The 23,382-nt window shown below is 39.1% G+C and overlaps 1 protein-coding gene across 1 annotated transcript in view; it reads left to right on the forward strand.

Moving 5' to 3' along the window:
- DDX10 (DEAD-box helicase 10) overlaps window positions 1-23,382 on the forward strand; it is a 352,575-nt gene that overhangs the window by 300,982 nt on the left and 28,211 nt on the right. The window contains exon 17 of the mRNA XM_053594940.1: window positions 22,004-22,140. Coding sequence (XP_053450915.1) covers window positions 22,004-22,140 — 137 coding nt within the window. The remainder of the gene's footprint in view (window positions 1-22,003; window positions 22,141-23,382) is intronic.

Here is a 23,382-nt window from a genome sequence, read left to right on the forward strand (position 1 = left end):
TTGTTATTGGTATATATTGAATATTATAGTTTTAATATGGTGTTTTCCTGTCTTAAAATGTGTATACACACTTTTTTTTTCTGAGACAGAGTCTCACTTTGTCACCCTTGGTAGAGTGCTGTGGTGTCAGAGCTCACAGCAACCTCCAACTCTTGGGCTTAAGCGATTCTCTTGCCTCAGTCTCCTGAGTAGCTGGGACAACAGTTGCCCGCCACAACACCCAGCTGTTTTTTGGTTGCAGTTGTCATTGTTGTTTAGCAGGCCCGGGCCAGGCTTGAACCCACCAGCCTCAGTGTATGTGGCTGGCACCCTATTCACTGAGCTATGGGCGCCGAGCCTGTATACACTTTTTTGCCGCCCTCTGTGCAAACAAGTACAGCCATGGTAATCATTTATTTCAAACCTGACACAGTGTCAAAGAGTGACCTAGCCAATAGTGAAATAATTAGGGATATTTTGTAGATAAAACACAATGCATCACACTTTTTCATAAATCAAGTATGAGGCTGGAGATATTTCTACTGATTTTAAGGTAGAAACAGTTTAAAACTAGCATCATTTACCAAAGGTTTACTTAATTTATCAGCACGCATTTATTTGTAAGTCAACTTGGCACCATGTAGATAATATACAAACACATTTAACAAATAAGGTGTGCACCATTATTCAAAAGCCAAGGAGATTTGATGTTTGGTGTGGGAGGGAAGAACTTTAGGACTAAGTAAAACCTGTCCATGACTGTTGAGGCTACATGAGGAAGGCAAGGGAGCCCCAAAGAGGGGTCAGTGGCAGCTTCCTCTGTGAACTCTTCCAGGAGTCTCAGACCTGTCAGCCGTGAATAAGAGAACAAGTCTTGGACAAGCCAGTCTGGGGAGATCTTGAGCTTTCCAAAAGACTAATAAGTTACACATTTTTCTTAGCAAAAAATCATGCCAACAAGAAAGAAGGAAAACAGAGGAACCAAACATATTTTTTAAAAAAGGGGGGGATTTCAGTTGATTTGGTGGTGAGGGGGCGGGGAGAATTCTCAGGGGAATAACAGAATCCAAAAAAAAGAGAAAGCATAAAGACCTTTTGTAAAGAGGGGGGAAAAATGTAACCTGAATCTCAGCGTTTAATTAAGCTGACTTTTGACCATAGAGCTCTTCAAAAAAAATGTTCAAAATTTTTTTTTATTTCATATCAACATGAAGGCACAAATAATTAGATTACAGTGTTTGCATTTGTTAGGTAAAGTCCCTACTGTACTTGTGTTCTTAAAAATATTTTCTTTTTATATCTCCAAAGAGGTGTAAGACAGTCCTCTCAAGATCTAGAACCTCGTCAAAGACAGCTCGAAGAAAGCAAAGTTTCACCAGCCACAAATGAGGGTACAGCCTAGCGGGGTGGGGAAACTATGGCCTTCTGCTTCCTTGAGTATGGCCTTTTGACTGAATCCCTTTTAATAAAGGGATGTGTTCTGTAAAATTTGGGTTCAGTCCAGGGGCTGTATTTGGGCATCTGTTTGGAGGGCCACGTGTGGCCTTGAGGAAACAGGTTCCAAACCCCTGCCAGGGTCTCAGCTTCTCAGCTGACTGAAAACAAACATCTGATGACTGTGTGCCCCATAGACGGAAAATTATAGGAGACAGCCACTTAGTAAGATAGGAAATCAAAAGCTGTCCCCGAAAGGGAAAAGGATCAATAACACATTGGTGCCTCCCATAGCCAAGAGTCACACGAACATCAAGTCAAATATTTTGTTGTTTCTTTTTCCCCCTTTTGAGTTAAAGGATTTATGTTTCCAAGGGACTGCTTCCCTGATGGGGACTCAAACCTTGGCCTTTGAGATGAAAGTGTGGAATTTTAACTATTAGACTACAAGGTGGAATGGCCTCTGCAAGTCCTGTAGGGATCCAAAACGGGCAGTTTGAGTGAACAGAGGGGTTTTTTTTTTGTGTTTTTTTTTTTAAAGACAGAGTCTTTCTTTGTCCTCTTCAGTAGAGTGCTGTAGCGTCATAGCTTACAGCCTACCAGGTGCTTTGAACACAAAGTTCAGAACCGGAGCTGCAAGTTCCTGTCTCTGGATTTTTTTTTTTTTTCGTGGTTTTTGGCCAGGGCTGGGTTTGAACCCACCACCTCCGGCATATGGGACTGGCGCCCTACTCCTTGAGCCACAGGCGCCACCCTGGCTCGCACCCCACCCCTGGATATTTTGTTGATCTCTAGTTTATTCTCCTTTTCACCTGCCTCTGTTAAGTTTTTGATCCCACAAATGTACAGGCCTATCTGTACCAGTCCCATTTCTCTGCAATATTACTGTGGAACTGTCTTTATTGTTTTTTTCCCCTTACCAATGCTATAAATTATTTTGATTTTTCTGATAGGCATTCCTTAACATTGTTCGTAATACTAGACTGAAATTATAATGCCTATATATCTATTATAAAACCAACCACACAGATCTAGGAGTATATGGAATATAGTGGTTCCCACACTTTCTATTTCAAAATAAATAGTAAAAGAGAGAGACAGTCTTGCCATCTCTTTATACCTTCACCTTAGGAACATTTGAAAAGCACAAGCAACCGCGGGGAGTCTGTAAGGCTGGCCATGGCGCTGAGATGTCTTTCAGCTTGATCCACCCATAAATACAAAAAAAGGCAACTGCTTAGAATTTGAGATCTCTCAAGTTTTTAGAGTTTTTCTGGAGTTTTTCTGATTCAAAAGATTTGTCTTCTGGCCACTGACAATTAGAATTTTAATGGCACATTCATTCTAATAGTAACTTAGTCCAATAAACCTCTTCATGGAAAGTGCAGGAGGTCATTTTCCAGGTTTAGAATAAATATTTACTATGCCAGCAAGTGGTATTCTTTGAAAGGGCATAAAAAATGCAGTTCCCATGGTCACTCTAAAAATTCCCTCCCAGAACTATGGAGGGCTAAGGTAACAAAAGACTCCTGCCACCACTGTTAGAAATGGTGTCTGTGCTCCTGGTACCTCCAGTGTCCCACAAACTGGTGGGGTGAGGGGACCCATCATAGACCTGCTGATCTGTGACAGCAGGAGGCCTTCTTGGGATTGCACTTTCCTAGGACTAACCAGGCAGGAAGAGCTGTGATAGCAGAAGCCCGTCCTGGTGGGACTTGGCTGCCACCAGCTGAGAGTCGACCGTGGCTCATTCAAAATTAAGAGTGTGCTGCCTGGTATCTGACCTGTCTGGAGTTCCCAGTCCTTTTAGACTGGCTACCAGATGTGACCCCAAAATCATGTCCCCTGGATGGTGAAGGCCAAGAGAGAGGCTCTGAAAGACAGAAAACAAGACAAGAGGGATTCTGCCCGACAAGTGATGCAGAAAGACAGACAAAAGAAAACACAGGGACTGTTTCTGGGAGGAAACGCATCAGACAGTGCGAATACTCACACTCAGAATGCTCCAGAGTCAATGCACCTAAGGCTAGAGGTATAAATGCTTTTATCTCAATCAAAATTTTGTAGATGAAAAAGAGAAAAGTAGAGACTTTTATTATACACTCGACCAGGTTCTCCAGAAAGACGGGAGCCTGACTGCTCACCCTCTTCCTGGCTTGCCAGGCTCTGCGCTCCCCTGAGAGTGGCTTCTGGTATCCTGCCAGAACCGTAGGAGGGAGTATCTCAAAAAGATACTGTCTCTTTGTACTCTAAAGATTCATGAAGATCACCTGACAAAAGGCAGATTAATAGCATAAACAGTGTACAGAGTGTGCATGTGTCATACAAACGGGGACTCCTGTGAGTTTCAGTCTTGGAGGAAGCCACTAGAAATTCTAGTCCTACCAGGTGCCTTGGAGCTGCCAGTTCCTGTCTCTGGATATTTCCTTAATTTCTATAGTTTCTTTTCCTTTGCACCTGCCTCTGTTAAGTTTTTGAGCCCACAACTGCACTGGCTTATCTGTACCAGTCCCATTTCTCTGCAGTATTATTTTGGAACTGTCTTTATTGGTTTTTTTCCCCCCTTACCTATGTTATGAATTATTTTGATTTTTCTGATAGGCATTTCTTAACATTGTAATATTAGACTGAAATTATGATGCCTTTATATCTATTATAAAACCAACCACATCTGAGATCTAGGAGTATTTTGAATAGAGTGGTTCCCATACTTTCCATTTCAAAATAAACAGTAAAAGAGAGAGAGACAGTCTTGCCACCTCTTTATACCTTCACATTAGGAACATTTAAAAAGCATGCATAATTACCATTATTATTTTTAAGAGACAAGTCTCACTATGTTACAAATTAGCTTTGAACTACTGGCCTCAACTGGTCCTCTTGCCTCAGCTTCCAGAGTAGCTGGAACTACTTTTATCATTGAATAAAAAGAAAATACAGATAGGAAAGGACTTCATTTATTTCTATTTTAGAAATAATGAAGTCCTTTCCTATGACAATTGGTGACTTTGTACCAACACAGAGACATGCACAACAATATTGGAATTATTTTTTAATCCTAAATTTTACCTTTACCTGGCAAACAGTGGCTCCCTAATGTAGATATTTTGACTACTAAGAAACACCGTAGCTCAGAAGTCTGGGTCCAGTCTACCTTTCTAGAATTGTCCTCTCCTTTCTGCTGAGACAAACAACTGTTAACTCTTGTCATTTATTGAGTGCCTGCCTTGGCCAAGCTTGGGATAAGATACTTTATATATAGTCAATTAATTATCCTATTAATCCCCAGATGAACCTCTAGTACAGTCAGATTATAATTGACCTAAAGTTACACAGCTGGAGAGTGAACCTAAGATTTAATAGATGTCTCCAGGTAACCACTGCTGCCCCTGTGTGGGCTCTCATACATGCCCAGGTTTACCCCATTATCAGGTTAGCAATGGAAAATAACCAGGTACGGGAGCCGTGGGAGCTGAGCTCCAGCTGGCATTCTGCTTCCAAGCCATGCACTCTGGCAGGGACTGTCTCTGCTTAGAGGAAGTGGGGTGGCGCCTTTGCTGGTTACCTTGCTGGCATCTACCTTGCTTGTGCCTACGCAGTTCGTGTCTTTGCTTATGCCATGCTGTCAGGCAGAGTGTCCTTTCCTGTGACCTCTACCTGCTCTAATCCCTGTGTAGCCTGAGTCTCCTTCATGAAGCTTTCCCTGATGTCTACCATCACCACCCAGTGCCCAAACTGAACTTCCTTTTTATTGCCTTAGCTTCCTTACCACTTTACTTATGTAGTTTGTCCTGTAAAGCATATATCACTAGACTCATAGATGCCTCTACATTATTGACTCTCAGTTTGGAAGCACTCTTAGAGCATGGACCAGATTTTGTGTTTCTTTGTATCTCCTGAAGTCTCCTCCCGTATGTGCATTGTCCATAGTAAGCACTCACTAAATATTTGTTGGATGAATTTAATGCAGAAGCTAATTGTAGTCCTAGATTCTGGATCAAGTGAGACAACAAGTATGCTTATCTCAGTTAGGATGTATATTAGAAGGCATTTATATGATTTAAAGTTAAGCCTCTGTGTGTAGCTAGCTTTTCATTATAGAATTTATTTCCAAGGCTGAAACTGTAAGCAATATATATTCTCAGGGAGATATTTCACCTTGCTTCTTAGACTGCAGATGTTTCAGTTTTGTGAACATTATGGGTGTTGGAATATATCCACAAATACAGATTTCAGGAAGTGTGTCTTTGCTTTGGATAAACCAGAAGCTCATAAACATTTGCTATAGTTTTAATAGCAAGTTTACTTGCTAATACGCAGCTACTCTATAAGAAATATTTCCTTTGTGGCCCTCATGTGAGTTATAAATTAGAGGAATGATAAGCCAGTCAGCACAAATACCTGAAAGGCACAAATGTCTCATTAGGAATTAATTAAAATATTTTATGGCCTATGGGAATTTAAATATCTAGGATAAAGTCATTATAGAATTGTATTAAATGTCTTAAAACATGGTCTGTAATGTTGAATTCTGAAGGAACTTCGCTGAAACTATGGACATTTTGGACATAATGATCTCCAGCAGCCAGTAGGATTGGTGGGTAATTTCTACTAGTATTTGTTTTAACGATAATGAGATTACTACATTCTTTGTAGAAAGAAGCTACTCAGATACCGCATCGCGTTTTCCTTAGGGTCAGATTTCTTTGTCTTAATTCTCCTCTTAACCGTGTGTTACTCACATGACCACTTTTCATGAGACTGTCTAGTATCAATGTAGTCTCCTAACAAAATACTGAAACTTGTTTAACACACAAAGATGTAACTTAAGACAATGTTTCTTTTAACATCAAAGAAAGTATCTCAACAGCAACATAAATCAGGAGTGTATAGTGTGCAGTGAAGGTTGTTGCCAGCTGTGTTTGAACTATAATAAGAATTGGACGTGCGATTCTGAGCTAACATACTCTCGGAATTTTGAGGAGGTTAGTTTGGTCTTTACGACTCTCCATGGACTTTGAAGCTGTACATAATCAAGGTTTCTTTCCAACTCTATTGTCCAGATACGTCACCAAGAAAGTTCCTTAGCCCCTTTAAGCTTTAGTTCACAAATCTGAATCTAATGGGAATATTAATACTAACTATGGATGTAACACCTTTGTCTCTTTTTAAGCCGGAACTGGTTCTCCTGGGCTTAAGGGATCTTCCTGCATTGACCTGGGTACAGGTGTGAGCCACAGCTCCTGGCCGGTCAACAATTCATTTTTCTAACTTTTAAGTGTCTATCTCTTTAAATCTCTCCAGCACTCATGCTATTTGAAAACAGAGAAAGTTTCATAAATGCTTTGAGACATTGAATGTTTAGTTGATACTGAAATACTATCTCTTCCTTTTCTCTCACTGCATAAAGTAGATTGACCCTTTTAGAGAAATTAAAGAATTTTTACATTATTTATTGAACAATCTGTCTTTGTTAAAAGTAGAATATAAAAACATTTACACCTTTTTATGAAGAATTTAAGTAACTATTAATCCTTTTAATTTTTAAATGGGGATATAATTAATATACCACAAAAGTTATACCCTTTTGGTATATGTGTAAAATTCTGTGGCTTTTAATATTCATAAAGATGTTCAGCTACCACTGCTATCTAATTTGAGGACATTTTCGTCACTCCCGGAAGGAACCCAGTACCCACTGGCTCCATTCCGTTCTCCCTGCCCTCATCCTTGGCACTCCCTAATACACCTTCTGTCTCTCATCTTCCCAGTGTTAACATTTCATGTAAGCGGATTTGTACAGTACGTGGTCCTTCATGGTTGGTTTCTTTCACCTCACATACTGATTTCAAGGTTCTTCCAGGTTGTGGCATGTATCAGTAATTCTTCTTTCATTAATAAGTACAGTAGGACCTCTGTGTCTGCGTTCTGTGTCCATGGATTCAATTAACCATGGATCAAAAATACCGAAAAGAAGCTGAATCTGTACTGAACATGTGGAGGCTTTTTTCTTGTCATTCTCTAAACAATACTATGTAGGAACTGTTTGCACGGCATTTACATTGCATTAGGTGTTATGAATTCTATGCAAAGGCTATTTGCATTTGCAGCTGTGGATTTTGGTGGATTCTGGCTCACCACAGGTATGGAAGGATGACCACAGAAGGTTTGGGAACCGTCCCCCCACTGATACCAAGGGACAGCTGTAGCATTCCATTGTATGGATAGCCCACTTTTTTTTAAAATCCAGTAAACCATTTATAGGACATTTGGGTTTTTCCCACTTTGTGGTTTTTGGTGTGTGTGGATAATGCCGCTGTGAACATTTATGTGCAAGTGTTGCTGTGGACAAGGTATCCTGTTCTCTTGGGTATCCACGGGTAGATGTAGGACTATAGCTGCTGGATTATATGGGAACTCCATGATTAACTTTTAGAAGAACTGCTTATTTTCCATAACAAGATATTCTTTCATTTTAAGGTCCTTGTTTTATCCCCACTCCACTTTTTTTGAGCCATTGATGCTATAATATTGAGGAGGGGGAAGTAGAGAAAAAAAGATGTTGTTGCTTGTGGTCTTCTTTTTTTTAAATGGACAATTTCTTTAAAACCAGCCTCTTGGAAATTATCCTACTCGGTAATAGGGCTGGCTGTTAGGGTCGTCTTAGCAGAAGTGATTGAGACCTCTCTACAAAACTCTGAAGGAAAAAATTTTTTCCACTTGGAAAGGTTCATTCAGTGACATTTCATTCAGTAATATGAAAATGACATGTTTCTTGGCAAGATATGCTGTCATGGTTAGTAATTTTTACATTTGTAAGAATGTTTTCCACGCTGTTGCAGGTTTGTGCCTTTTTGAATGCACGTGGTTAATGGATTTTCCACATTCTACTGGATTCATTCATATGTATTTGATGAACATGAATTCATTCATTTCAGTTTGAAATTGCTATTTGTTTTTCACCAAGCATGAGCCAGTTTTAGTCCCTGCAAAGAATAGTTTTCCAGTAGCTCACTGAGAGAGATGGGACTTGGGTTTCTACTTGGAGAAGTAGTGATGAAATTGATAGTGCAAACAATGAAGAATGTAGTAAAACCAAACACAGACACGTGTGAAAACCAGTCTCCTCAGTGTTTGATTTCTCTGAAGCTAGATCTCAGCTAGCTCCATTGTGTTTTTTCTTCTTTCCCTGAGAGATTTCCCTGAGTTTTGGGCAAATGTTGAAAATACAGCCATGTTCAAGTATATGAGCCCACTCATTCCATGGCATTTTATGAATTATTGAAATGTTACGACTGCTCACCCTTAAAATGTTGTTTATGGCTTTTGTTCTGTTTTTCTGTTTCACAGCAGCCTAAAACAATTCTCAAGAGAGACTGGCATGTATCTTTAAGCTGTCGAAACCTAAAACACGTTCAAGGCTTTCAGAGATGAATGATCCTCTCAGAGCTCAGGGCTGTCTAATTTTTGAGACCTTTGTTCTTATTTTAGTTCACCCCAAGCGGCAGTCCTTGACTGGGGTAGGGTCGTGGGGGGGGGGGGAGCTGCTGCTCATGGCTCTCCTCTCCCCCAAAATACATGTATGTGTATATACATGTATGTGTATATATTATATTTTTAAAAATTCCACGCAACGTATTTTTCAATTTGTTTCAGTGGTTTTGTAGCTTCCAAGAACTTCAGGTTAAAAACTCCTAACTTGTTGAACCTGTTGTCATCTACATATACTTCTTTCAGAGTTTAGAAAAGAAAAAAATTCATTTATTTAATTCTAAAAGTATTATTTCTTTTAAGACACTATTAGATTATTAAAAAGGGGGAGGGAAAAATCCTGTGATTCAGTCCCACCACCCAGAGTTTGCCCTGTACATAATTTGTTAATGTTTGTTCTTTAGACTCTACTAATTTATTATGAACACTTATAAATGTTGTTAATATTTTCTTTGGGGTTCCTTCATTTTTTAACTTATAGCACAAATCACTATTTGTGGTTTGTTTCAATGGGTTTTGACAGATGTACAGAGTCTCAGATGCAGCACAGTCAAAGATAAAGAAAGTTTCATCACCTTACAGATGCAGTTATGGGCTGTTTTCTGAGAATTTTGTATTAATTGAGTCATCCAATATATAGTCTTTCAGATCCAGCTTCTTTCATCTAGGAAAGTACGTTTGAGATTTGCCCATGCTGTTGCATGTATCGGTCCTTTTTGTTTTTGAGAAATACTCTAACCATCCAGCCGTTTACTACCTGGTTTACTAATTGGTGCTTTTATTTACTGTCCCCAAATATTGTGGTTCATCCTGACATTGATGATTTCATCTTTTAAACCATAAACATTTCTATAGTTTTAATTATATTCTTTCTGGGTATAATTTTATATTGTTAGGATATGAATACACTACTTCCTAAGAAGACTAAAATCTATTTCACGTTTCTGCTTATGTTAGCATTAGGTTGGGAGAGAGCAGAAGCATCCTTAAGGAGGATAAGACTGCCAAACTGCTGGAATATCTTTTCCCAGTTGGAACGGATCTGCTGATGATCAACGTTAGGGTAGAGGTTTCCACGTGCATTTCTCATGGAATGGTGGTTATATCTGTGTTTACATGATACAGAGGATCAAACGGAAGCTTCCCTGAGTTGAATAAATTGCCCAAGAACACACAGGTAGCCCACCACTAGTGGAGCAGATAATCAGACCAGTGTCTTTTGATTCATCACGTACTGACGGTCATTATTGTGAGAAGATAGCAGAACTTATAATTTCTGTTTATTTGGTATCTTATTTAGTGTAACTTTCTTCTGGAAAGAAGACAAGAAACGTAGATGATCAATAATGGGATGTGCATCAGTGTAATAGGGCATGATGAAATTGTAGCATCGTCAGTATCCTGTGGGCTCTGGGAAATATTCATATATTAAATGAGCAAGTGAGTTAGCAATTCAGAAAGAAAAACAAATTTTGTGCAAAGCAATCTTAGAAGAAATGTTATTTTGCTAAAAGTCTTAAGGTTAAGAACTGAATCAGAATCCTTTACTGGCATGCTGTGTCTCCGATTACATTCTTCTTTTTTGGCAATGCTCAGCATACAGAACGTGTGCAGTAAACACTTGTTAAAGATCTTCGAATTCTGAAGATCTTTTCAAATTGGGAAAATGTTCTTTGGAGCTTTGAACATGCACGTGCCAGCGTGTGGTCTGCCATTCTTAACTATGTTCACTGCATGCATTATTTATATCACCTTTTATAGTCTTTCTATCAAATATTCCCATTGTTTTGGATGCTCCGAAAAAATTTAACATATTGAGAGGAAGTTGGGTAAGCACTGCTAGATTGAAAGGAGCGATTCTGTAACAGGTGGCTTTTCCTGAATTTCCTGCTTCCTCCTCCTGGGCGTGGCTGTTCTCATTCCTCAACATCCTGCGTTGCGTCCCATCTTCCCGATTCCCAAGTGGACAAGCTGAAGTGTGTTGCCTTCCTCTTATTTGCTGTGTCAGTTTTGTTTATTAATGCGTGATGTCGGGAAGGACAGATGTGTTTCTGAACAAGATTTTCATAATTGTAGAATCCAGAGTTCAAGGAATTTGTGGGTTTGATGTTGGAAGTCCTAGTCAGCCTCTTCTCCTTTGTCTGCAGAAGAAATTTTATATGTTCTAAAATTCTCAAAGGTACAACTCTAAAATTTATTCATTTTTGCATATACCGTGCTGGGCTAAATGTACTAAATACACTGGAGATGATTATTAATTCAAGCTGAAGGAGTACTTGAAGTCTCCACATTTTGGGAATAAATGTAAGGGTCAAAAATTTGGTTCAATGTAAGTTCATGTGTAAAGAAATAATGAAATTACTTGTGTGTGTGTAAGGCATCAGTCTGTGTAAAAATTCTTACATAAGAATTTTTCTTACCTGATTCCCTAGAGCAGTGGTTCTCAACCTTCCTAATGCTGCGACCCTTTAATACAGTTCCTCATGTTGTGGTGACCTCCAACTATAAAATTATTTTTGTTGCTACTTCATAACTGTAATTTTGCTACTGTTATGAATCATAATGTAAATATCTGATATGCAGGATGTATTTTCATTGTTACAAAGGGGTCGCAACCCACAGGTTAAGAACCGCTGCTCTCTTGGGGCGGCGCCTGTGGCTCAGTGAGTAGGGCGCCGGCCCCATATGCCGAGGGTGGCGGGTTCAAACCCAGCCCCGGCCAAACTGCAACAAAAAAATAGCCGGGCGTTGTGGCGGGCGCCTGTAGTCCCAGCTGCTTGGGAGGCTGAGGCAAGAGAATTGTGTAAGCCCAAGAGTTAGAGGTTGCTGTGAGACCTGTGACGCCATGGCACTCTACCCGAGGGCGGTACAGTGAGACTCTGTCTCTACAAAAAAAAAAAAAAAGAACCGCTGCTCTAGAGAAAGTTTTTAAACATAATTTATTATTCATTACTTTTTAGGTATTATCACACATTTATTTTTCTTTACTGATTGCTAATTTTTTCATTAAGATGTTTATTGCATATTTTCCAAATGTCAGAATTAATTCAACTCTTTATAAGCTTTTCTATAAATTACCTACTCTAAATTATTTCCATTTTATAATTGAGAAATCTAAGATAGAAGTCAAATGGCTGGCAGTTACCAATAATTGCGTGGTCAGATCTAAATTGGTAAGGTTTTTATCTTAATTAGTGTTAAACCTTTGCCAATAATAATAAGCATATACTCATTATTTAATAAATAGCTTTTGAATTAAATTAAAAGATTAAATAATTATACATTATTATTTATATATTTATTTGATCCTGCAGAGAAGAAATGTTTATTGTTGTAAATGACCATGTAGATTATAATGCATAACATTTAGATTATTAATAAATGTATCCTACTTTGATATTTTTGCACTAGATACCAATTTAACAAATATTTGACACAGTACACTTTGTTTTTTATTGACTACAGCAATGAGCAATAACAGGGGCATGGCCTGTATTCTCATGGAACTTGCTGCCTAGTAAGGGATACAGACATTAAATACATAATGAACGCACTCTAATGTGGCATTGTTATGTTGAGAGAAGGCTGCAGGGAGTTTTATTAAGAAAGTGATGTTTAGAAATGTTTGATTTGGGACCTGATGACTTGTGTTATTAAGTATGGTATAATAAAAAATATATTTGGTTTTTGTCCCAGGTTCCTGGTATAGGGTACGCTAAAACCCTTGGAATTTCCTGAGTGTCTTTTGTTATTTGTAAGGAATCCTTCCAGCATACTTGTTTATGCTAATGAGGTAGTCTGAGTGGGGTTCCCAGCAGCTTTGGGAGAGGTTGGTCACTAGAAAGTCCCAACACTGGTGTAGAGGGACAGAAGCTTTCAGCACTGTCCACCCACCGCACTGGAAGGGAAAGGTGGCTAGAAATCGAACTATAAAAATCCTTCAACAGCGAGACTCAGAGACCGTCTGCCTCGGTGAACACATTCATCTACTGGGGGGACGGCCCACTCCCACCCCCCAGCCTGTCCTCCTGTGTCTCTTCCATCTAGCTGTGTCTGAGTTGCGGGCTTTAGGCTACCCTGCTAATCATAAAGCAGATCCTTTCCTGAGTTGTATGACTTATGGAACCAGATGGGGTTGTGGTAACCCCTGCGTTTGTCGTTTGCTGGGGCTGTCTTGACCTGTGGGGGCTGTGCTAATGCCGAGTAGTTAGTGTCAGAATTGAATTGTTGGGAACTTGTTTGGCATTGGAAAATGGGCGTAGAGGAGACACACCAGGCATTTGATAGAAGAGAAATAGCTGAAGACACCAAGGTGGAAAGAAGCTTGGCTGGTGAGCAGGGAATTTCAAAATTATCTTTAAAAATTCTAATTACAACACAGAATTGGAATGATCAGAATGAGGGGAAGAATGTTTGCAGGGAGACCTACTAGGCAGCTGATGTGTTATTCCAGGCAAGCAAATGTGGAGGTTTGGGAAACAAGGGTACAGGAGGTAGAGGTGGCAACATTCAAGGTGACATAGGAGGCTCTCTCATGTTTTACAAACCTGATATAAGAAAATATGCATGATACTGAAACAAAAAACATTGTATAAGTTAAGTCCAAAGCTTTATGACAAAATTTGAGATTCCGGTTAATGTAGGAGAAAACCTAGCATATGTCAGGTTTGTATGACCTTGGTTAAGTAATTTAGTCATCTGAATCAGTTTTTTGTTTGTTTGTTTTAACTTTATTATTATTATTTTTTTTATTGTTGGGGATTCATTGAGGGTACAATAAGCCAGATTACACTGACTGCATTTGTTAGGTAAAGTCCCTCTTATAATTGTGTCCTGTCCCCAAAAGGTGTGTCACACACCGTGACCCTCACCCTCCCTCTTGTTCCCTCTCTCTTCTCTCCCCTTCTCCTCCTCCACCAGTACTAGGTCATTAATTGTCCTCATATCAGAGTTGAGTACATAGGATTCTTGCTTCTCCATTCTTGTGATGCTTTACTAAGAATAGTATCTTCCACTTCCATCCAGGTTAATACAAAAGATGTAACGTCTCCATCTTTTTTAGTGGCAGAATAGTATCCATGGTGTACATATACCACAGCTTGTTAATCCATTCCTGGGTTGATTGGCATTTAGGCTGTTTTCAGAGATCAGGTGGCTGTAAAATGTTAGTTTCATCTCATGGTTTTCTATTCTTACGAAACCCTTGTTACAATTGATGGTGAAATTGGTTGTGTAATTTCACTCACTTCCCTTTGGTGATTGCAAATGCAATTCATATTGTAGAGTACTGGTGTGCTGAATTTTCCTCCCACTTTTGATTCTCTTCCTTAAGTTCAAATAGGCAGAGTCATAGCTCAGGGAACACAGGGAGGACTTGGTGAGCTGGACACAGCATGTGATCTGGAATGGTGGAAATCTGATGAATGAGGCAAGTGATTGTGACCAGCTGGGATCGCCCCCCAACCCTCCTGCACCGTGGAGGTCGGGGCAAGAAGAGGCTTTTCCAGAGTTTTCCGTTGTTGGGGGAAGCTGTGCATTGAGTGGAAAGCCTTGAAGAGTGAGTAGACTCAAAGAGTGTATAGCAATCTGATTTGAAAGCTGGTTGGAGTGGATTTGCTATAGATTTGGTGGCTGGCAAGGCAGCCATACTGAGAAGGTCTAGGAGTCCAGGGGGCTGCCATTGTGGGAAGGTCCTGAATCAGTACCTTAATTTTGAAAATGGGAGCAATAAATCTTTTTTTTTTACTTACTTCATAGGGTTTGAAGATGAAGTTTTTTTTTTTTTTACATCTTCATAGGGTTTGAAGATGAAGTAAGATAATGTAAGTCTGAGCACTTGATAAATTTGTCGTCAGGGAATGCTACTTCTTTATTCTTTCCATCAAAACCAAAATGACTAGTCAAGTAACACTGCTGTTTTGGGTTATTTTCACCTGCCCTACTTATAAATGAGTCTTTCCACTATTTTAGGAATAGTCTTTCCTGCTTTAGGTGAAATAATTTCCTCGAGATTCTGGACTACATTTCAGGAGGTATCTTTATAGAAGTGACTCTGATCACTGCGTGTGGGTGAACTGTTTTCCCCACCCCCAGCCTGGGGGTGTGTGTGAGTGAGAGAGAGAGACAGTAGAGGAGCCTTGTTTGTTTTGAGAAGGATGGAAGGATGGAGACAGATGAGAGAGCTTTTAGTCAGTGAGGTGGCAGTGATTGCAGCTTCCAACCTAGAAGTACATGAAGAGAGAGAGGTGTAGTGACAGCAAGGATCCATAATCAATCAGGTACCTTTTAGGGGATGCATAGGTTTTGCAGACTGCCTTTGTAGCTGTAACAAGTTCATTCCCCAATGCATGGCAAGTCAGTATACCAAGACACACCCAGGGCTGCAGCCCAGAAAGAGCTTAATAATTGTAGGGCAGCCAAATGAAGAGATGGGAGAAAACCTCAAATCCACATTCCAGAGAGGTTTAGGTATAGAGGTTTTACAAGATTTGGACAAGTGGTAGCACAGCGAATGGGTTAAGATACGGAGATCGCTGATTGGTGGAGTGGCCAGGGGCAAAAGTCATGGGACGGGGAGTCGAAGAAACAGTTGGTTTCTTGGTAGGGGTCCAAACTGATTGGTGTCAGTCCACTGGAGTTCGAGACCTGAGAAACATCTCAATGGAAAGTCTTAGGCTCCTAATGTTAAAGATGTTGTCTATAGGACCAATGAGGAACTTGGTGGTCTTGTGTCCCTGCCTACATCACTCTCTGCTCTCTGCTAGTAAGCAGATGCAGGGAAGTGGCTCAGAATGCAGCCTGATTCATGCTTACCCATACTTCACTTTAGAACCCGGCATGTTAATCTTGTCAACTTGTGAGGGTGGCTTCACTTTCTATCAAATGTTAGGCGTTTAGCAGAGCCCAGGAGTTGGATCACTCCAGATTGGCTGCTCCAAAGAAATAGCAAAACATGGGTTTTATTTTTAATGCTTTTATGGTAACTGTCCTAGAACATTTTATTATCAGGGCAGTGCTCCTGCAAACAGGAACCTAGAAGTGTGTCTGATGTACGTAATAGCTTCTTGATGAAGATTTGTTTAATGAAGGCATTTCTGTCTTTTTTTTTTTTTTGTAGAGACAGAGTCTCACTTTATCGTCCTCAGTAGAGTGCTGTGGCGTCACACAGTTCACAGCAACCTCCAGTTACTGGGCTTAGGCAATTCTCTTGCCTCAGCCTTCCAAGTAGCTAGGACCACAGGCACCTGCCACAACGCCCAGCTATTTTTTTGTTGCTGTTAGGCCAGGGCCGGGTTCTAACTTGCCACCAGGCACCGCCCAGCATTTCTGTATTGATCCATTGGGATTGCTATAACAAAATATCTTAGACTGGGTAATTTATAAACAATAGATATTAAGTGCTCACAGTTCTGGAGGCTGGCAAGTCCAAGATCAGGGTAGCAGCAGAGTCAGGGTCTGGTGAGGGGCTTGTTCTCTGCTTCATGGATGGCGTCTTCTTGCTGTTTTTACATGGTTGGAGGAAGGGATGAGCAGGCTCCCTCAGGCCTCACCTTTCAGGTGAGCTCTATCCTTATGACCTAATCACCTCACAGAAGCCCCACCTCTGGTGCTGTCACCTTTGAGGTTAGGTTTCAATACATGAATTTGGTGGGGGGGGACGCAGTGTTCAGCTCATAGCACGTGTTTGTAAGGCATCTTTACAGGAAGAGCTGCTTTCTTTCTGGTTTCCATCTGTAACATGGGTCTAATGTGTACAGCAATGCTTCTGTGCATTCTGATTGTCTTAAATATCTTGTGCACCTCTTTCAGTCATTTTGGGCTGCTATAACAAATTCCATAGACTGGTAATTTAAACAAAAACATGTTTCTTCTGGTTCTAGAGACTGGAAAGTCTAGTATCAAGGTGCCGGCAGGTCTAGTGTCTGGTGAGCGCTGCTCCCTGGTTTGCACATGGCTGGCTCTGGCTGTGTCCTCACATGGTGGGAAGACAGCTGCCTCGTTCTCTGGCCCCGCCTTTTCAGGATTCTAATCCCATTCACAAAGGCTCTACCCTCACCGCATTGGTCCTGGAGTATCAACACGTGAATGGGGAGGAGGGCACAAAACACTGTTCATTGTAGTACCCGGTGTTTTTATGGAGTTAAGTTGATTCCCCCCTTAACGTCTCTCGTACCTCTCCCCACCTTCATTTCCCCTGCTCTTCCTTCACTGATTCTTTCCTGTCTAACCTGGATTATCATAGTTTTAAATTTGATAATCTTTTTTAAAATGTTGTAGCCACAACCACCCTTCCCATGGCTACATCTCTAAGGTACTAATTAGTTGCTCTCCTGCTAAAATATTTAAATGGTTTTCCTTTTACAGTGAGTTTCCAGCCACAGTGTCCTCACACACTGCCATGTCACAGTCAGTTATGTGGTGATAGGTGTAGTGTCTCATGCAAATAAGTCCAAAAGGAGATAAAAACGAGGATGGTGTCATATATGTAAATTATCTCTGAAATGATTCATGAAATCAACAGTGAAGATATAGTGGCTGGAGGGTCCATTTCCCTTACCCACCATCTACAGCTAGAAAGAGCATATTCAGATGCGACCTCACCAGAGAGATAAACATAGTACTTTCCTCCAGAATGTTTTCGTTATGTTACTATTCTTTTTTTTGCTTACCGGCTTTTATTTATGCTTTTTGTTGAAAATGTTAGTGGTTTGTTTGTTTGTTGATAAAGAAATTAGAGCTTGCGTTATACTTTTCATAATACAGATGTTATATATTTTATTTGTCACGTCATGAATTGGCTGTAATGCAGCAAAGACAATATGGTATGGCATCAACATTACAGTCCAGGAAGAGCAAGGCCTGGTTGTTGTTGGTTACAGTGTCACTACTTTCTCCAGTTAAAAGCAAATTTTTATTCTGAATTACTATTTTCCTTCAAATAGATAAGCATTTATATGGGAATATTGAGTTGAGGTATTTAAGAGTCACCTAATTTTTCTCTTTATTAAATTGTACATGGTTTGTGAAGGCTACTTGCTTCATAATTAATTTTAAAGGGGCATATTAAATAGTAGTATTAGGCGTTACTATCATTGAATGAAGTGTTACTCTTGAGTACCTCATTCAGACTATAGATCTCAAAGCCAGCAGAATATCCAAAAATTAAGGAAATCCCCATAGGTAACCACAGAGAGGCTAAGCCCACCTATGTCTAAATCCTTGGCTAAGGACCTCATTTCACAGGCTCAGGAGAGACCCATAGGAAACCATGCTTAAAAACAAACAGATGAATAAAACAGTTACTGAAAGCCACAAGAACAACACAGAGAGAAGCAGCTGATACCATGGATTAGAGTTGGATACTAGGCAAAATGAGGACCTCCTGGAACCCAGATTCACTAATCCTCAAAAAAGAAAAAAGAAAAAAAAAAAAGACATCATTTCGTGTTTCTACAATGTATTATTTACAGTACAGTATTCAGTTTCCTATAAAAATATTAAACATGTGGCTCCGCGCCTGTAGCTCAAGCAGCTAAGGTGCCAGCCACATACACCAGAGCTGGCGGATTCAAATCCAGCCTGGGCCTGCCAAACAGCAATGACAACTACAACCAAAAAATAGCCGGGCATGTGACGGGCACCTGTAATCCCAGCTATTGGGAGGCTGAGGCAAGAGAATCGCTTAAGTCCAGGAGATGGAAGTTGCTGTGAGCTGTGACACTACAGCACTCTACCCAGGGCGATAGTTTGAGGCTCTGTCTCAAAAATAAATAAATAAAATTTAATTTAATTTAAAAAAAAAAATATATATATATATATAACACATGTAATTTAACAGGAAGGTCTGATTTATACCCAGGAAAAAGGCAGCTAATAGAAACTGTCCCCTAGCCCAGAAGTAAATTTAGCAAAGACTTCAAAGCAGCTATTTTAAATATGTTCAGTGAGTGAAAGGAAAATATGGCATTGGTGAATAAACGGATGATCTGAGCAGAGCAATGGACACTATTTAAAAAACACGACAAGCAAACCTGGAAAACCCAGAGTCCAAAATGTAATTAGTAAAAGAAAAAAATAGCTAAATGGGCTCAAAAGCAGTTTGGAAATGTCAGAAGAAAAGAACAGAAATCTGAGGACTAAGTAGAAACTTCCTTGTCCAAAGAACAGGAAAAAAAAAAAAAGATAGAAAAATGAACAGAACCTGACCCCTGTAAAGTAGTCCAATAAACATATCCTTGTCATCCTGAAAGGAGATGGAGGAGAGACATAAAAATATTTGAAGAAATAACAGCTGAAAACTTCCCAAGTTTAGTGAATTAGATTACACATTTAAGAAGCTTGCAGAGCCCTAAGAAGAATGAATACAGAAAACTCATTCCTGGATGCATCAGAGTCTCAGACAATTATGGCAAATATTTTTGGAAGCAGCTAGAGGAAAATGGTACTTGTTTACACTGAAAGTATTTTTTGCTGATGATACAATTTGAGTTTTTAAGAAGAAAAGAATTTTAGGAAACTTCTATTTACCAGTCTTTCCTGGTACTTACAAGACTTTTTATAAAAAGGACATTGGTAATATTATTAACAAATGTGATTTTTTAAAAAAAGTTACATAATGAAATGTGCCAACATTTAGAGACCCACGTGAAGAGGATCTGCATAATTCTCAGTGAACAGGCATTTTTTAAGTGACCAATACCTGGTGTTATAAAAGGATTCCCTGGTTAAAGAGTCATTGAAAGTACCAGATAGACGAATGGATGTTAGTGTAACAAAGTACAGAATGTTCATTAGTATTTCATATTCCATATTGCAACTGCTCTTTAAGAAACTACCACTCATCAAAGTTTGTTATGGTCTCACAAGCGAGTAACTGCAGTTGTCTGAAGAGATTGTAATATTGCTGTTCCCGGGCGGCGCCTGAGGCTCAGTGAGTGGGGCACCGGCCCCCTATGCCTAGGGTGGCGGGTTCAAACCTGGCCCCGGCCAAACTGCAACAACAACATAAAAAATAGCCAGGTGCTGTGGCAGGCACCTGTAATCCCAGCTACTTGGGAGGCTGAGGCAAGAGAATCACCTAAGCCCAAGAGCTGGAGGTTACTATGAGCTGTGATGCCATGGCACTCTACCGAGGGCAACAAAGTGAGACTCTGCCTAAAAAAAAATATATATTGCTGTTCCCTTTTCCAATTATCTGTTTATGAGAGGTCGTGTTTTCTTCATGTACTTCAACCAGAACAACGTATTGTAACAGACTGAATGCAGAGCAGATTCGAGAATTCGTTATCTTATCATAAACCAGATAATGGAGATTTACTAAACTGTAAGATTATATTACTTAGTTTTAGAAAGTGTAGCATTTTTTCATAAAAATGTGCTTTTGTATATTAATATGTAGTGAATTTATTAAGTGAATCAGTAAATATACTTTTTAAGATTATGACTTTTCATTTCTAACTCAGTAAATGTCAGATAATCTCCACATTAACGTAAGTTCCCTGGAGTCTTCCATTCTTTTTAATTATTAAAGTGTCTTAAAATCAAAAAGTTTGACAACTCTTGAGTTCCCTCCACCTCCACCTCCCAACTGCACATTCCTTAAGAGCATCAAATTGAAAAAAAAAAGGAATGTCTTCTAACCCAGGGCATTAGAGTTCTTGAACATACAATGGCATTCAGTTTTTGTTGGTATATTTGAATATTTTCAAGTAGACAATAAAATAAAATAATGCTGCAAGGGCGCTGCTTCTTACTTCCAAGAACAGCCTCCTTCCACCCCCATTTCTTCCCAGAAACTTTTTATTTTTACCAGGGAGCTTTATCAGGAAAGCAATAAGGGCCTTTTGCAGTGGTGACTAATCCTTATTTTCTTTACTACTTCTGTTTTTTGCTATATTTAGAGATTATCTAAGGGCGAGCTTTTCAAAACAGGTTCACGAAGGACTTGTATAGTGAATAGAATAGCACAATAGATGGCTATGAGTTGTCACTGAAATTTTGAGAAAGACCATTAATCATTTGAAATCAAAGAATAATTGAAGTTTGTCTCACTTGTGAAAAAGACTTAGATGATAACTGAGAGAAACGTATCTTCAATTTATTTTTATAGTCCTTATAATTTTCTGTTAAATGCATATGCCAATGCTTGTTTGAGTTTATTTATTAGGTGACAAAACCAATCTACAAGTAATAAACTTGGAAGTGATGTTCATAGCATAAACGTATAGTAAACTTAATATTGCATTACTGTATTCTTTGACAAAAATAAATTAACCACTAAAAAGCAAGGCCAAGGAAAGCTACCTGCTTATTTGCATGAAAATGAATGGACATCAACTTCATCTGACTTACCTCTCCCGTACATTACTGCTTTTCCTTTTTCATGGTGTTCTCCTCCATTCCCATATTCTTGTAACTTTATACTTGCATTTGAATTTTGGAGAACCCTCACTATAAACTTGTACAGATCTGATTGTTTTTCTAAGACTTAGATTAATTGTCTGAAAATTACACAAATGTTACTGTATTCTCACTTCTGGTCTTCTATATTTTCACCTAACATTTTTGGTAGTTTTGGAACCTAGGCGTGTGAACAGGAGCACTAAAGCAACTTTACAATTTTTTTCTTTAGTTCTTATTTTCTTTATAGATGGGGTCTTGCAGTGTTGCCCAGGCTGGAGTGCAGTGTCTGTTCATAGGTGTGATCATTGGGTTGTGCAGCCTTAAACTCCGGACTCAAGTGATCATCCTGCCTCAGCTTCCCAAGTACTTGGGACTACAGGAGTGTGTCACAGCACCTGGGTTTTATTTCTCTAATAATTGAGTTATGTGGAAATAATAAACTAAACAGTGTTCAGCTATATTGAGTTTAGTGGACTTAACAGTGATTTACTTCTATTTTATTTTTTAAATGATACGGATTTTCTTTCTCTTTGCAAATAGTTTTGGTTCTTCTAAAAGTCACATAAAGGCCTTTACCAGAATAGAAGGCTTATAATTTGAGGATGTCAATTAGAAGGGTGTCTATTTGGGTCTGAGAATAAAAACTGATTATTAATCAGTTGATTCTTAAACCACAAATTCCCTTGTGTTTTCTTAGGCCAGAGATGAAGAGGAAGCCTTTCTGGATTGGACTGATGATGATGGTGATGAATTTGACCCGAGCATGCTTCCAGATCCAGATAAGTACAGAAGCTCTGAAGAATCAGATGGTGACAATATGACAAGTAAAACTAGGTATGTTTCTACTATTCTTATCAAGCACATACTTAAATACCCATAGGAGTCTTTTGATGCATCCAAGATAAGTAACTAAAAATACTATTTGAAGAGATTTTTGTTTTTAACCTTTACCAATATCCTGGAAAATCCTGCTGTGGTTTTTATTCATTTTGCCTGTAGGTTGTTATAAAAATATCCCATGCTTTTCTTATCACATCGGGGCTTTTTTTATTGTTGTAATCCCTGTTAACAAACATGAGTCTGATATGAGTTGTTTTCTTTTTTTTTTTCTTCTCATCTCTCTGAGTCCTTTATGCTCAAGTGTTTGATGTAGTCAAGTATATTCATTGCAAACAGTGATAAGATTTTATTTCAGTGCACCATTAAAGAACTCTATTGAGAGTGCTATTAAAAAATTGTCCCTAAATTTTAAAAAAGTAATTGCAGTGTCACATTCCTTTGTTTACAAGTAAGTAACAAATAAAATAATGGAAAACTCCTACATAAATAATCCTTGACAAATTCTTTGAATTTAAAATCTGTTCATTTGCTATCTATTATCTGTTCGCTACTATGCCCAAAACAATGAAATGTGAATTGGGTAGTAGTGTGACCTGCTCAACATTTGTTTTCAGAGTACTGTGTATTAGATCAAATTAAGATTTTAGTGATTTAAAAATTGAGAACATTAAACCTCATGGCTATTCCAAACCAATGAGCCTCTTTGGCAGAAGGGAGGTTCTAATGACAGATAAAGAGATCTGATTGAAGAGAAGAGGAACCTTGATGGAACCTCTGAAATGCAGCCCAGGGAGCTGAGAGTCGGAGAAATAGGCCAAATTGCAATGGGAGAGCTGCAATTTGCTTTTAAATAAGAACAGCACGATGAAAAGATCTCAAAGATTATCCTCCCGAGAGAAAATGCTATAGGGAGGCAGAGTTGCTCTTTACTCAGATTTTATGCTCATTTAAACAAAATAATTCAGGTAAAATTCACTTATGCAAAATGCAGTGTTTCCATGTGATGCTGGAGACTTGCCTTTGCTGGTGGACAAGTAGGTGGTAAACATGTTTGCTCTGTAACATACATGGTGTGTGACTCCAGGTGTGGACCTATTCGCTTTGCTACACAAGAGGTACCACAGTGAAAATAATTTGATGGGAATTTAGAAGAATATATAAATGTTATAAAGGCTAAATAATTGAGGTTCAGGGCATATTCCTGTTGATCAGAAGTTGACCTTTAGTAGTAAACAT

This window comes from Nycticebus coucang, chromosome 6, assembly GCF_027406575.1.
Source record: "Nycticebus coucang isolate mNycCou1 chromosome 6, mNycCou1.pri, whole genome shotgun sequence".
Classification (NCBI taxonomy): domain Eukaryota; kingdom Metazoa; phylum Chordata; class Mammalia; order Primates; family Lorisidae; genus Nycticebus; species Nycticebus coucang.